The sequence below is a fragment of the Montipora foliosa genome, chromosome 14 (genome assembly GCF_036669935.1).
Source record: "Montipora foliosa isolate CH-2021 chromosome 14, ASM3666993v2, whole genome shotgun sequence".
In the NCBI taxonomy this organism is placed as follows: Eukaryota; Metazoa; Cnidaria; class Anthozoa; order Scleractinia; family Acroporidae; genus Montipora; species Montipora foliosa.
In genome coordinates, this window is record NC_090882.1 from 14707848 (window position 1) to 14720347 (window position 12500).

At 41.6% G+C, this 12500-nt stretch overlaps 1 protein-coding gene and 1 long non-coding RNA gene across 2 annotated transcripts in view; both read left to right on the forward strand.

The window, feature by feature from the left end:
• LOC137984290 (uncharacterized) overlaps nucleotides 1–10462 on the forward strand; it is an 11162-nt gene extending 700 nt beyond the window's left edge. The window contains exons 2-4 of the mRNA XM_068831408.1: nucleotides 77–125; nucleotides 2431–5387; nucleotides 7074–10462. Of these exons, the coding sequence (XP_068687509.1) occupies nucleotides 2450–5383 (2934 nt within the window). The 5' untranslated portion in view covers nucleotides 77–125; nucleotides 2431–2449 and the 3' untranslated portion in view covers nucleotides 5384–5387; nucleotides 7074–10462. The remainder of the gene's footprint in view (nucleotides 1–76; nucleotides 126–2430; nucleotides 5388–7073) is intronic.
• A 399-nt stretch (nucleotides 10463–10861) lies between these two features.
• LOC137985657 (uncharacterized) overlaps nucleotides 10862–12500 on the forward strand; it is a 5107-nt gene continuing 3468 nt past the window's right edge. The window contains exon 1 of the long non-coding RNA XR_011119323.1: nucleotides 10862–11047. This is a non-coding gene — a long non-coding RNA (uncharacterized lncRNA). The remainder of the gene's footprint in view (nucleotides 11048–12500) is intronic.

Genomic DNA, 12500 nt, shown 5'->3' on the forward strand with positions numbered 1-12500 from the left:
TGACGGAGTATGTTTGTTCATTGTTGTTAGGGAAACAAGCTACACAGCCAAATGATGTAATAATTTTTTTTTGCAGACAAGAAGTGATCTCGGAACTTCTGTGAAACGACAACTTGGAAAAAAAGGTATGGGCAAATTTTGAAGTGAATGTGACAGCTGTTACAGCAAATTAGAATTTTCTGTTTTCATTTGTGGTTTATAGTTAAGGTATGTGGGGTTTATGTGGAGTTTTTGTAGCTTATTAAACCCCATCTTAGTTTCTTCTGTGTAGTTTTAACCTTGAAGGTCTGTGGAGCATATGAAGCATTTCTGTAGCTTCTATGTGTTAAACCCCATCTTAGTTTGTTCTGTTTACTTTTAAACTTTCAATTTATGTATTTTGGGTTTCAGTTATTTAGAACGAAGTATGCTCCAACCAGCTCCAACTCAAGCTAAATCCCCAGAGATTCATTTCTTTATTTTAAAAAGTCTATTTTGTTTGCCTCAATGCCCTTGGAATTATAATTTTAAACACAGATTTTTATGAAACCTTTATATTCTGCTTTCCTCAGGGTTCGTCCTACCCCTTAAAGTCCTTGAAAAGCCGTGGGATTTAATTTCGGAGTTCAAGGGCACTTGAAAAGCCTTTAAAAAAAACAGGTCCGATTTTGTGGAAAACTCCTTGAAAACTGCTCGAATTTTTGCTTGGGGGAAAGTTGTTGCCATTGCATCATGCTAAGTTAAGGAGACATTTCAAAAATTGAGCCCAAATTGTGCCCATGCGTGCATTTTGCTTGCAGGATATCAAGGTAGGCTTTTTCAGCAAAGAAAACACTGAAACACAATGTATGGCACAGAAATACAATTTCTTCTTCTTGAAAATGCCTTGTAAGGAGTGTTTAAACATACTCCTGGATTTTTTTTCTGGAGACAAAATGCAGCACAAACCCTGTTTCCTACAAGACAAGCCTTCGAGGAAACATCATCGGCTTCAGTGGTTTCGATAAAATGTGAGGTTGACGGCTGTTTTAAGTTGGATAACTGACTGTTGTCATTGTCAAAATGAATTTTAATCTTAGGTTTGAAAGAATCAGTCTCTAATTATTTCAGTTTAGGGGGTAAAGTAACCTACTTCTCTCTATCAACATTTTTCACTCACTTCAGTGAAAGGGAAGGATACCAGAGGTCAACCCTATGGAAGGTATCTGCCAAACCTGATGTAATTGATTGAGAGTCAATTTTGATGACGGAGGAAAACCGGAACACCCCGAGAAAAACTCTTGGAGTCAGATTGAGATCAACTGACACTCAGCCCACATATGACCTTGGGGCTGAGGGTTTTACTCTGGTCACAGAGGTGGAAGGCATAGTTGGTAACTGCTCAGTCACCCTGACTCCACTAAGCTGCCCATTCCCCTTCTCTCAGTGAAGTAGCAAACGCTTTTTGTCAGCTGTTGGTACCTATTGAGACCATTGCATTTTACAAACAGCTTTCTGGTCAGAAAAGTTTTCAGGGCTTCTAACAACTGTCTTAGGTAATATCTCACGTCTTGCCAGTGGACTGGTCTTGTATGCTTGCATTTTCTTTCAAGCATCCATTCGAAATATGAACCTTTGAGTCAAGAACTGAACTGAAAGTTTTGGTTTTTGATTGTGGACAATAAAATCAAGTTTGCGTAACTGTGACAATGGATTACGTATGTACATAATTATATTCACCAAAAAAAAAAAAAGATTTTCATTAAGCCTGAGCAAAGCATTAGTTTTTTGTTTCCCAGGGGGTGAGATAAATTAAAAATGAGCTGGCAAGTGATTTGTCATTCTCTTCAGTAGGTCACATGTATTTTCGTTTTCGTTGTATGCTGAATTGTGCACCCTCTTTTTCACTTTCGTTAAAGTTTTATAATTCGTGTGAACAATCTTCTTTGATTTGTTTTGGTGGTGCTGATTGTTGCAAAGTAATTCCTGAAATGCTTGTTGAAACAGATTGAGCTTTTAAATAAGGACGAAGAGGAACTTATAACATTGAGGTGTTGTTTGGCGATTTGCACGAACTCCAAGTAAGTAGGAAGAGTTCATTTTGGGAGAGAGAGTTCATGTGCGCCATACATGTATATTAAAGTGCGACAGAAAGTCAACACGCCTTATCGCCGTATCCTATTTTGAGCTGCTCAAGCACTCATGTACGCGTTCGAGGGGGATAAAACTAGACTTGAAATCTCTGAAGACACCTCGTTTCGAAGGTTACTAGTTAAGGTACTTCAAATAAAATATACCCCGTTCACATTCAAAGTAGAACTCGGGCATACTTGAAACCTTGTTACGTCCCTAGTGTGAACCCCCGTAATGCTTTCTTTGAGGAGCACAGTTTAAATTCTGAATCGACTCGCCAAGTTAACGTTGAAAAACCGTGTATGCTAATGAAGTTTTTGTTTTTGTCACGCAACGTAGGTAAGACATTGACAGGAAAATGCAGGAAAATACTGCACCTCCCGGTGAAACCCGGAGCAGTAACGAAAGGGAAAGAGAATTTGGTACTCACCGAGAGGCTGTTGGGAACATGGTTTTACCTTCACGTGACCTTCTATTTCCCGGAAATCACCACGAAGAAAATTCAAACAACGAAGAAGAAACTAGTGCACATGAAAATGCGATGGCTTCTCAGGAAGAAAGTGATGAGCGTTTGCAGGGGAGTGTTTTAGATATTGGCCAGCCTTTAACTGACTTTCAATTTACTTTGGGCGATATTGCAAGTACTTCTCAGAACCAAGGTTTAGATAGTGGAAGTGAAAATGAGATAGATGAGTGGCAGGAAGACGATCATGAGCGATTACAAGGGAGGAATCGTCGGCAGAGACATTTTCCACCTTATCTACAGCTAGCTTCTGACATTTCTGGACCTTTGGCAGAGTTGCAAGTTCCGGGAACCAATATTCGTGACGGTGGTGCTAGCACTATTGCTGAAGGTGATCCTTCTTCAAGCGTAGATGTCAGGAATGAAAGTGAAACCGGAAGCAGTCGAGATGCTAACCTAAGAAGTACACAACAAGCTACTGCTAAGAAGAAAAGGCGAGGAAGGCATTATATCGATATTGCAAAGGAGTTGTCTGGTTCGCTAGCTGGGCTCCGTGTTCCAGAAGCAAGTGACGATAGATCTTTGGAGGAGCAAGCGAGGGATTTCCGTGTTGGCGAATCTGTTACTGATCATCCATCACTCTTGTCACAACCCGATCCACATTCAATCTGTTCTTTGAGAGACCAGGACTGCATGCATGAAACTTTCTGTAGCACTGAGGAACCGCGTCATGCTCAACAAGAGTCCATTTCGGAGTACAATCCAAATGCCTCTTGCGGTTCCTGTTATGAGAGCTGTGGGCGTTCAGTTACTCAAGATGAACAGGAAATGCGGACTGAACATAATCCAGGGAATGAGGTTGTTGACGCAAAATCAACTTATTTAAATCCTGACCCGACTTTTGGATATGGTGATGAATACGAGACCTGCAGACAGTCCATTTCACAAGTTGAGACGAATAACGAGGAAGATTTTGGAATGGATCATTTGAGAAGGGAACAGGCTCTTCAGGAGTCGTTTTCACTACACGATGAACATGCTTCTTGTGGTTCAGTGTCTTACCATGAAGAATTCGATATCCCTACTGATGATTCCTTGCCTCTACCAGACACAGGCAATCTTGAAAGTTGTAGTCCAGCAATGACCATGACAGACAGCTCGAAATTTACTAAGTCACCACGGGAAATGGTGTCAGACTTTGACAAATGTTTGAAAGACGAACGAACCATGACATCGGGCGACAGTTATTCAAAACCCGATGGAGAACCCGCTGCGAAAAGAAGCAAATTAAACCAGGAAGCGACAGATGAAACTTCTTCGCCCTTTCGCAATAGACGCTCAGATGTCAATACACATTTGAATTCTGGGATGCCATCGGTGCAATCCACGCATCTCGAATCTGCGGAAAGAGAAGAGCTCCAAGAACGTCGGTTACAAAACAACGGTTTCTACCCAAGGGAGAGAAACGACGAGAGTTTGAGCTCTGAATTTGAGCAAATGAATCTCGAAGTAAACGGTTCCATGGAAAGGCGCATGGCTTCATGTCAATCGATTGGGTCACATCAAAGAGAAGAGCCACATGAAAGTCCGCAAACTTCGCTGAGCGATTTAGAGACCAACTGGTTCAGACCTACTGATAGCTCACCTCCAATGAACTACATCCCCTCGCAAAGTCATGTTCCCACTTTCTGCCATTCAAGTGCTGACGATTATGGCAAAGTCAGTGAAGAAGATATTTCAGGGTCTAGTAACTCATCACCGAGCGCTGTTTCAAAAGCAAGCCAGAAGGTGCCTGAACAAACGAAAAAGAAAATATCGAAACACAACACAAATAATGCCTATCGCGAGCCTGCAAAGGATGTCGCTGGAGACTTGCGTGCTAATAATTTACAGCTGAAAAACACAGAAGTGAGAGACCAAAACACAGAAAAGGAACATAGCGTTGCAAAGCATAGACAGTTATGCAATGGCAACACAGTTCAAGCTCAGGAAGCAAGTAACTCCGTCGTTGATCCTTTGGAGACTTGTCGACGTGACATACAAGAAGGAACTATGGTGACAAACGAGGAACAAGCAAAAAGAAGCAGCGATGCAGTTTCCAGGGAGATGGAAGTCAACTCAGCAACGAATCTCTCGGGGATTGCGGATTCGAGCAAATTCGGTATATCACAGCAACCAGCACGCCCCTCTTCCAGACGCAAACGAGAAACGCCCGAAGCTGCTGAGCTTCGAAGGGCACAAATTGAAGAGCAGCAAAGGTCGGTGGACAACATGGCACCAGAACTTCAAGCAATTGTGATTGAGATGATTCAAAGAGATGAGGAGGAATTAGGCGGTGGCCACGTATGGTATTACACAAACAGAAATCCTCCGGTTCCCCCAAGACTTCAATCTCAAAGACAAGGTGAAAATCGCCACCAACAAACCACTTCCCAAAGATCTTCGCAACAATCTAGCGGCAAGAAATCTAGAAAGGGGAAAAAGAAAATGGGGCATTATGTAGAGCTCGCGGGTATAATAGCCCCTGAGCTTGCTGCTCTTAATTCAGCGTTGACGAACGGGCACAGGAATGAGCCGGAGCATTTGGTTCAATGTGGAAATACAGAGATAAGTCCTGATGTAGGTAACCAAGGAGCCGTCGGTCACTCACAAAGGGTCTTTGATCATGGGGTAAGTACTGCGAACACGAGTGGCTCTCACAGCAGTGACGTCAGTTTACAGGATCAGTTTTCACGCAGTGAAATGTCGTCAGGTGATCAGTCTCACCGTCAACCACGTACACATCCGGCAACCAATCAGAAACAAAAGCGAGGAAATGCAAACCATTAATACGGTAAGTGAAACTGAGAAAAGTATACGCTTATATTTTGCCAACCCAATTGGCGTGAGACTTCCACAGACACGAGGCATAAGCGTTGAGCCCTGTGCCTTAAAGTGGTGGGGTCACCCCATTGTGACAACTAAAAAAACTTAATGAGCAGGTTTGTGTCCGGGTGCACAACATTAATGTCACTAACCATAATGGAGAACAACTGAACACTGGACCTAAGACAGTCCCCTGTGGAACACCTCCGTCAATCTCAACGAACTTTTTAGTGACACCATCGACTAGAACTCTCTGTTTACGACCGCTCAAAATATTAATTAACCAATTAATAACATAAAGGTTGATAATATATGACTTGAGCTTATTACATACAATCTGGTGGGAACCAAAATAGAAAGCTTTACTAAAGTCGAGAGAATACACTGTAACAAAGTCTGCGCCTTTATCTAACCAATTTAACCATGCAATAATGTTGACGTATAATCAGTGGCCCTCTTAAATGTCAACATTAGGCTAAACTGTCCCACGTTATAGGCAAACAGGTTTGACTGGAAGGTAGCTGATATTTCTTGTGGGAAACAAGTTTCTCAAGAATTCTCCGTGATTATATTTGTAAGTGAGATGGGTCTCAATTGACCACGCTGGCTTAATAGGGATACCTTGGGAATAGCTGTAACATTAGCCAGTTTTCGTCCATAGAGGAGGAACTTTTTGCTGTTTAATTGAGTTGTTGAAGATCTTCATAATTACAGGGGCCAGATAATCAGCATAGTTACTCCAGAGCCAGTAAGGAATCTCATCAGGTCAAGTAGCAGTTCGCCTCAGGAGATTCCACACTGAAAGCACACTGACCTCAGGGACATGTGTACCGTCAGGTATCTCAAGGGGCCCCGAGGCCTCATATGCATCATCGGTGTAATAGTTTGAAAATATTCGTTGTTATTATTATCAGGATTAATTACTTTGCGGAGCGGAATGCCCTGAGGTGTCCTACCCGTAATTATATTGGCCGTGTCCCACCATTTCTTAGATAACCCTGTAATGTTTCTCGTTTTCATTACAGACAGCATTTATTTGATTCTTGCGAATGAGGGTGTTAAATTTCTTCTTGGCGAGTGGTTCTCTCAACATCACTTTCTATTTTTGCATTCTTGTTTCTTATCTTGCAAAGGTGCTTCACCAGTGGCGACATATAGGGCTGATCGCTCGAACGTCAGAGGAAAGCTTTCGTTATACATTTCCCATAGTTTCGCACTTAACACTTCAACACTCTCATCAGGGTCATCTAAAGAACCTAAAGTACTCCAATCATATCCTTCAAGCCTAAGTCCATGACAATTTTACAGTGTTCACGAGTGTCTCTAAAAGTGAGCTTTTTCCTACTGGGGATTTATAGCTTCACTGTATTTGTGGAACGGCGTTTTCGCAGGCCGAGTTATTTTTAGATTGTTTTTCCCGCGAAACCAGACCTTTCCAGCCTCTCACAAGTTTTGCATGAGAACTTATTACCCATGGGATTGAGAATGGTCACTCGTGCAAGCGAAATATTATTTAATAACTCGTCTAAAAATAGCTTGATATGTGTTCGAAGCTCCGTATTTGTTGTCCAAGGTGGCATAACCCTCATTTTGTCAATGAAAGATAAAGTTAGCTGAGAAGCATCCTGGCCTAAATTCCTTTCTTTTTCTTCAGGCACTGGTGCAGATGCGGCGTCGAGGGGGCTTGGAAAGGAAAACCGAGGACAGTCACGAACGGGCAAGAAAAATAAGGAAGATGACGTCTCAAAAAGCCTCTGTTCACAAATGGCAGAAAACATAGCATCGTCTTTGCAGACGTTAAACGTTCGACTGGAAGAGCACCAGCAAAGAAGCGCTTTTGTGAATGATGCTGCAAACTCCGAGGATTCCGTGACGCGTGACAGCAGTGACATGATGGATTCGTCGGAGAATGGTTTCAAGTAGATTGCATTACCTTGTGCTAAGTAAAAACAACTACGTAATCCCTTATAAATGACAGCAGTTATGTAACAAAGCCGGTTGCTGACTTTAACATAGGAAAAATAAAACGACGCCGTCATAACACAAAAACGTTTCAAGGCCCTCGTTAAATATTAGGTCACATTAGGGACTTTAAAATACCAAGACGGTGGGCTGGGTGGACGGTAAAACTGTCCGAGGTGGACTGGGGAAACGCATCCGTCCTTGGCGGGAAAATGATGTTTTTTCAGTTTTCTAGGAGGCTTGGCATATCATTTGTCGAAGGTTTGTTTATTTTTGCTGTGACACCATTTTGCAAAGCACGAAAAATGCTCACTGTCACGTATACATGAAGAGTTTTTAATTTTGTATGTCTTAAGCAAGTCAAAGAACTTGGAGCTTCCGTACGACGAGCATGACAAGTTGCATCTTGGTAACCTTTGTGAGATCTAATGTAGAGCAGAATTTCGATTTGAATTGCAAGATATCAGTCGTTTGGCAGAAGGCCTTCAGCTAGCACCTGTAGTCAAGTGTCCAACTAGTCAGTGTCAGCGACCATATACAAAGAACAACATCGTGGTTATATTTATATATTTATATTTTGTTTTTAACAGTTTGCTAGAGCATAGCGTTACATTATATATTTTGTTGTATAAAAACCCTTTTTTTTAAATTACATTTCGACTAGAATAAAGACAATCCCGTTAAAAAAGTTTACAACTTACCAAAAAATGAAAACCTAGATTTTTTTGCTGAACAGTGTCAACAGCGCGTAACAAAGTGGACGCTTCCATCCGCAAAATATGACCACTCTATGTTATAAAAAAAACATACCTTTAAAAACATCCACAAGTTTGTCTAGACCCTGACGGACTAGCCAATCTTCAACAAACGCTTCGTCTTTGCCGATGATTTCCTCCATGCATGGCACTTTCGAAAACACGTGTTTTCAAATACCCGGGGGTCGCCCTGGGGTACGCAAATACCCAGCCCCCGGGCCGCGATAAAATTGCCAATGCCCCACCGCCGGGACTGACAACGTGAGCAAAAAACACTAAAACAAAACAATCAATCAGATTTCAAGGCTTTTTTTAAAGTAACCAATAAAATTGCAGGAAAATGAAAGGAAAAAAGCCATTGTGTGGCGAAGTTTGCAACCTTCGTTCCCATGAATCAATCAAATATTGGTACTGACTAAAATTCTGTATTTGAGCAATTTAATCGTGCGATTTCTAAATGGATGTAATAAAGTGGTAATAATGGAACTTTGTGCCGTGCAATTTTGGTCTGAAATCATACCGAACTCGCGCTGCGCGCTCGTTCAATTTTGAAATGACACGATTTCAGACCAATTTGCACTCCAGTCAGTTCAATTACCATTATTTATTATTTAGAATTCACTTTCAATGCTCTTTGACAACAACAGTCGGGAAAAACCGTTTTGTCTCAAAATAAAAGTGTTCAAAAACGACAGAAAAAAGTTCTGGGCAGCATGTACAAAACACAAAGATCAAGACTGCACAATTCCAATTGGGATTAAAGGGAAAAATAAAGGCAAAATAAAAGAAAAACAACTCACGTTCACCGGTGGCCGGCAAAACTCGGATCTTCCACGTTGTCCACGTCGCCGGAATGTAAACGGCTGTCGCCAAAACCTTCACATGCGTAGAAACACTATTTTGTCGAAGATTACTTCCGGTCTGCCGTCCACCCAGCCTGGTAACTTAAAGTCCCTATTAAAACCACTGAACACAACATCAAGTCATTCTCGTCACCAGAGCCTTGGATCGACCCAAGGCTCTGGGAAACTCTAGGTAGGAGAACATGCGCCGTAGGGTTTTTATAGCCAAGAATTGGCTATTTGAACCTAACGACGCCTGCTCACTCCTCGTGCTAACATGAATGCACCAATTAGAGACGGTTTTGATTGTTCTTCACGAAAACCAATGAGAACACACTTTGTTTCAGAGTTCCCCAGAGCTCTTCTCTCCCTCAGTCAAGAGAAGAGCTCTGGGGTCGAGATTGAACATCAAGTGAGATCACAGTTTATTTCACATAATCAGTAGGAGAATTTGTTCAAGTAGATTGCATGACCATGTACCACATGAAAACATAGCGTGACTACAAAATCAAAACAAAGACTACCCCTAACGTATATTCACCCATACGCGTGGAAGTAGCTTGGCATTCTGTCATTACAGACTGCGCGGCTTCCATTTTCATCACATAAAGTAAACTCAACACTTCAACTTTTCTCTCCAAGTTCAAGTGAAAAAGAACATGTAACGATGAAGAGAGAGTATTTTCCCCTGGATGATCGCTGCGCAAGAGCACTGATCCAACAACTGGCATATCTAAATTTTTAAACTGAGGTGTGAACCCATTTAAAAACTGAGAAACTCAACTAACCGTTTTGGGGCACCCTCGATTGTCGGTGAATCTGATTTTGTAGTTAATTAGTAACTCGGTTAAGCGTGAGAGGTGGTGGTGGTGGTGGTGGTGGTGGTTCTTGTTATTATTATCATTATTATCGTGTTGCAAATTGTTTGTTTGTTTGTTTGTTTGTTTCAAGACCCGGGTAAAGGCCTACAACATTCCTTCAACATCCGTTCGATTTTGTTGAACAGCGATGTTAAAACCGTTTGCCTCACTCTTTCAACCGTGTTGTCAAACATGTTGAATCGCTGTTGAATGAGTTTAAAACTCAACATTTCTTTTGTTATCTCGATGTTGAATGAAGTTGAAGCCCTGCATCTTTCAACGTTTTGGGGCATGCGCATGCGCACTAGTGGGTCTGTCAATGACGTATCCATGCCGTATCCATAATAATAACCGCGGCTGCAGCATGGGACTGAATCAAAGGAATCACGTGAAGTTTTGTTGAATCAAATGTTGATGATGTGTTGAACCCGTTTGCCCGGGGCTTTTACACTGAGTTGGTTCCTTGTCTTCCAAGCAATGACAGTACTTTCCTTAATATGCATGGAGTTCCTAATAAAGCAGAATTGTGTGTCGAATTCTGAGTTGTTTTAGATAGCCATTAAATTAAGGACGGTGCCTACTAATTAAAGATATTTTTGCCCCGGTGTGTGATTATGCAGAAACTGTAGATCTTGGGGGTAACCACGCATTTTTCAAAGATAATTCATGAATAATATTCGTAAAAAGCTTTAAAATACAAAGCAATGTATGACGTTCTTTCTCAAGTTGAAGCTTAATTATCTCTGAAAAATGCATGGTTACCCCCAATTTTCTTTTTGGATACCAAGAGTACTTAGTAAGAACTACTTTCTCCGGATAGTTTTAAACCACGCAAAAATATCCCTGTTTTAGTAAGCATCACCGATAGGAAATCCGAGTGTGTCGAGATGCGCAGAACGTATGCGCAATAACAATAGTAGGCACCGTCCTTAAGCTTCAGTGCCAATTACCACCTGTACGACCATAACTTTGCTCTCAGGTATCTTCTAAAGTCGTGGTATCCTTACATTCACCACAACAGCCACAACACCGGGAACTTCATCCCCTACTCTTCTCGAATAGTGTGTGGGTTCTTTAACGTCCCACGGGGAACTAATGAACATGGACGTTATTTGTGAGACGGGACCTCCGGCTTATCGTCCTTATCCGAGAAGACTTGAAAGTCTAACCATTGATACAATCCCCTGGAAAGGTTACGCCTATTCTCAGGTACTGATGATCTCCTGGTCAAGAGTCGATTTATCACGTCGTTGTCGTCCTCATCATCATCATCTTCTTTTTCTCCTCCATTCTCCTCCTTGCACTACACACTATGTCAGCGGGTTGTAAGAGTATAAGAGCGTAAGAGTGTAAGTCCGTGGTGGCAATAGGCCCGCAGCGCGTGCATAACTCACGACCATAAAGCGGTCTGTTAGAGCGTGCTTGAGTTTCTATTTCTTCTTTTTACTGGGTTGCCAAACCCAGTCGGAATCCCGGTTTCATTTCGTGGGTTTTTTTGTTATTTTTTTCCGTGTCGGGAAAAGTCTTGCCTGTCACTCCCCTGCTAAGTGGTGTCTTTGTGCATAGAGTCTTCTGTGCGTATTTTGTTAGGTTTGAGGGGGCTGGGGTAATGCGTAGTTTGCTCTGCACAATTAACCTGTAATGGCGTCGAAAGTCATTGTAACGCGAATGGCTTTTTAGTACATCTTTAAAGAAAATATACCCACATGGAGCTCAGGAATGGAACGTCAAGACAGGCGGTGAAACATAAAGATCTGGAATCTTAAAAAAGCGACGAGCAATGGACTTCGACCGCGTGAATCTTTCGCCCGTCGAGCCGAAATCAAAATATGCTGTACTTCTAATATTTCGCCAAGGTGGTGTTACGTACAACACTGAAACCAAATGGAAATTTCTCTGGTAACTTTCGGGTTCAACAAAGACAGAGAAGGAATCGAACACCACAAGTAGATCTGTGATCTCTGTTGTGTGTCTCACAGTGTTTACTAAAGTCGCATCTATTTAAAGTTTGCCTGTTTGTCTGGCAGGTAACATTCATTTTGTACTCAACTCTGCAAAGGTTAAAAAAAAAAATGGAAATGTGGCAGTGAAAAAATTACTTGAATGAAAGCTTGTTGTCTCTTTTGTGCTTTATTATTTACGGTCAAGGTTCTTTCGAAAAGGGTTGAATGTGAACTGTCAGAAATTTATTTAATTGCGTATGCTTTGTGATTGTGTGTTTCGCTTGCACGCACGCAACTGAAATAGGAAGGGTTTCTTGCCTCTTATAGCAAATATGTTGCTTGTTTCAAGAAATGTTTCGGTGGAAAATATTTCAGTGAAATTTCCAGCTTTTGTAAATTTATCATGTTGTGTAATTTTCGAGCTTAGCAAATTTGCATACATGTGCTGAAATGTGATACGGGGAGAATTTTTGTGGTAACGCATAAGTAACGAAAATAAACAGGTCTGTTGGAAGCGTGCTTGAGTTTCAACAAAATGACCCCCAAAATCGGCAAAAGATTGTGACGCTGATGAATAATAAAGTAGCTGCTATTACCAAAACGATGGAATTACCTGGTGATAAATAACCTTGTCTTGGAGAGTAAATTTTTGATTTTCCAGAAACAATGGTCAACCTCTGAGAGTTGGGCGATTGTGATCTTTGTGTTGAATTTGCACA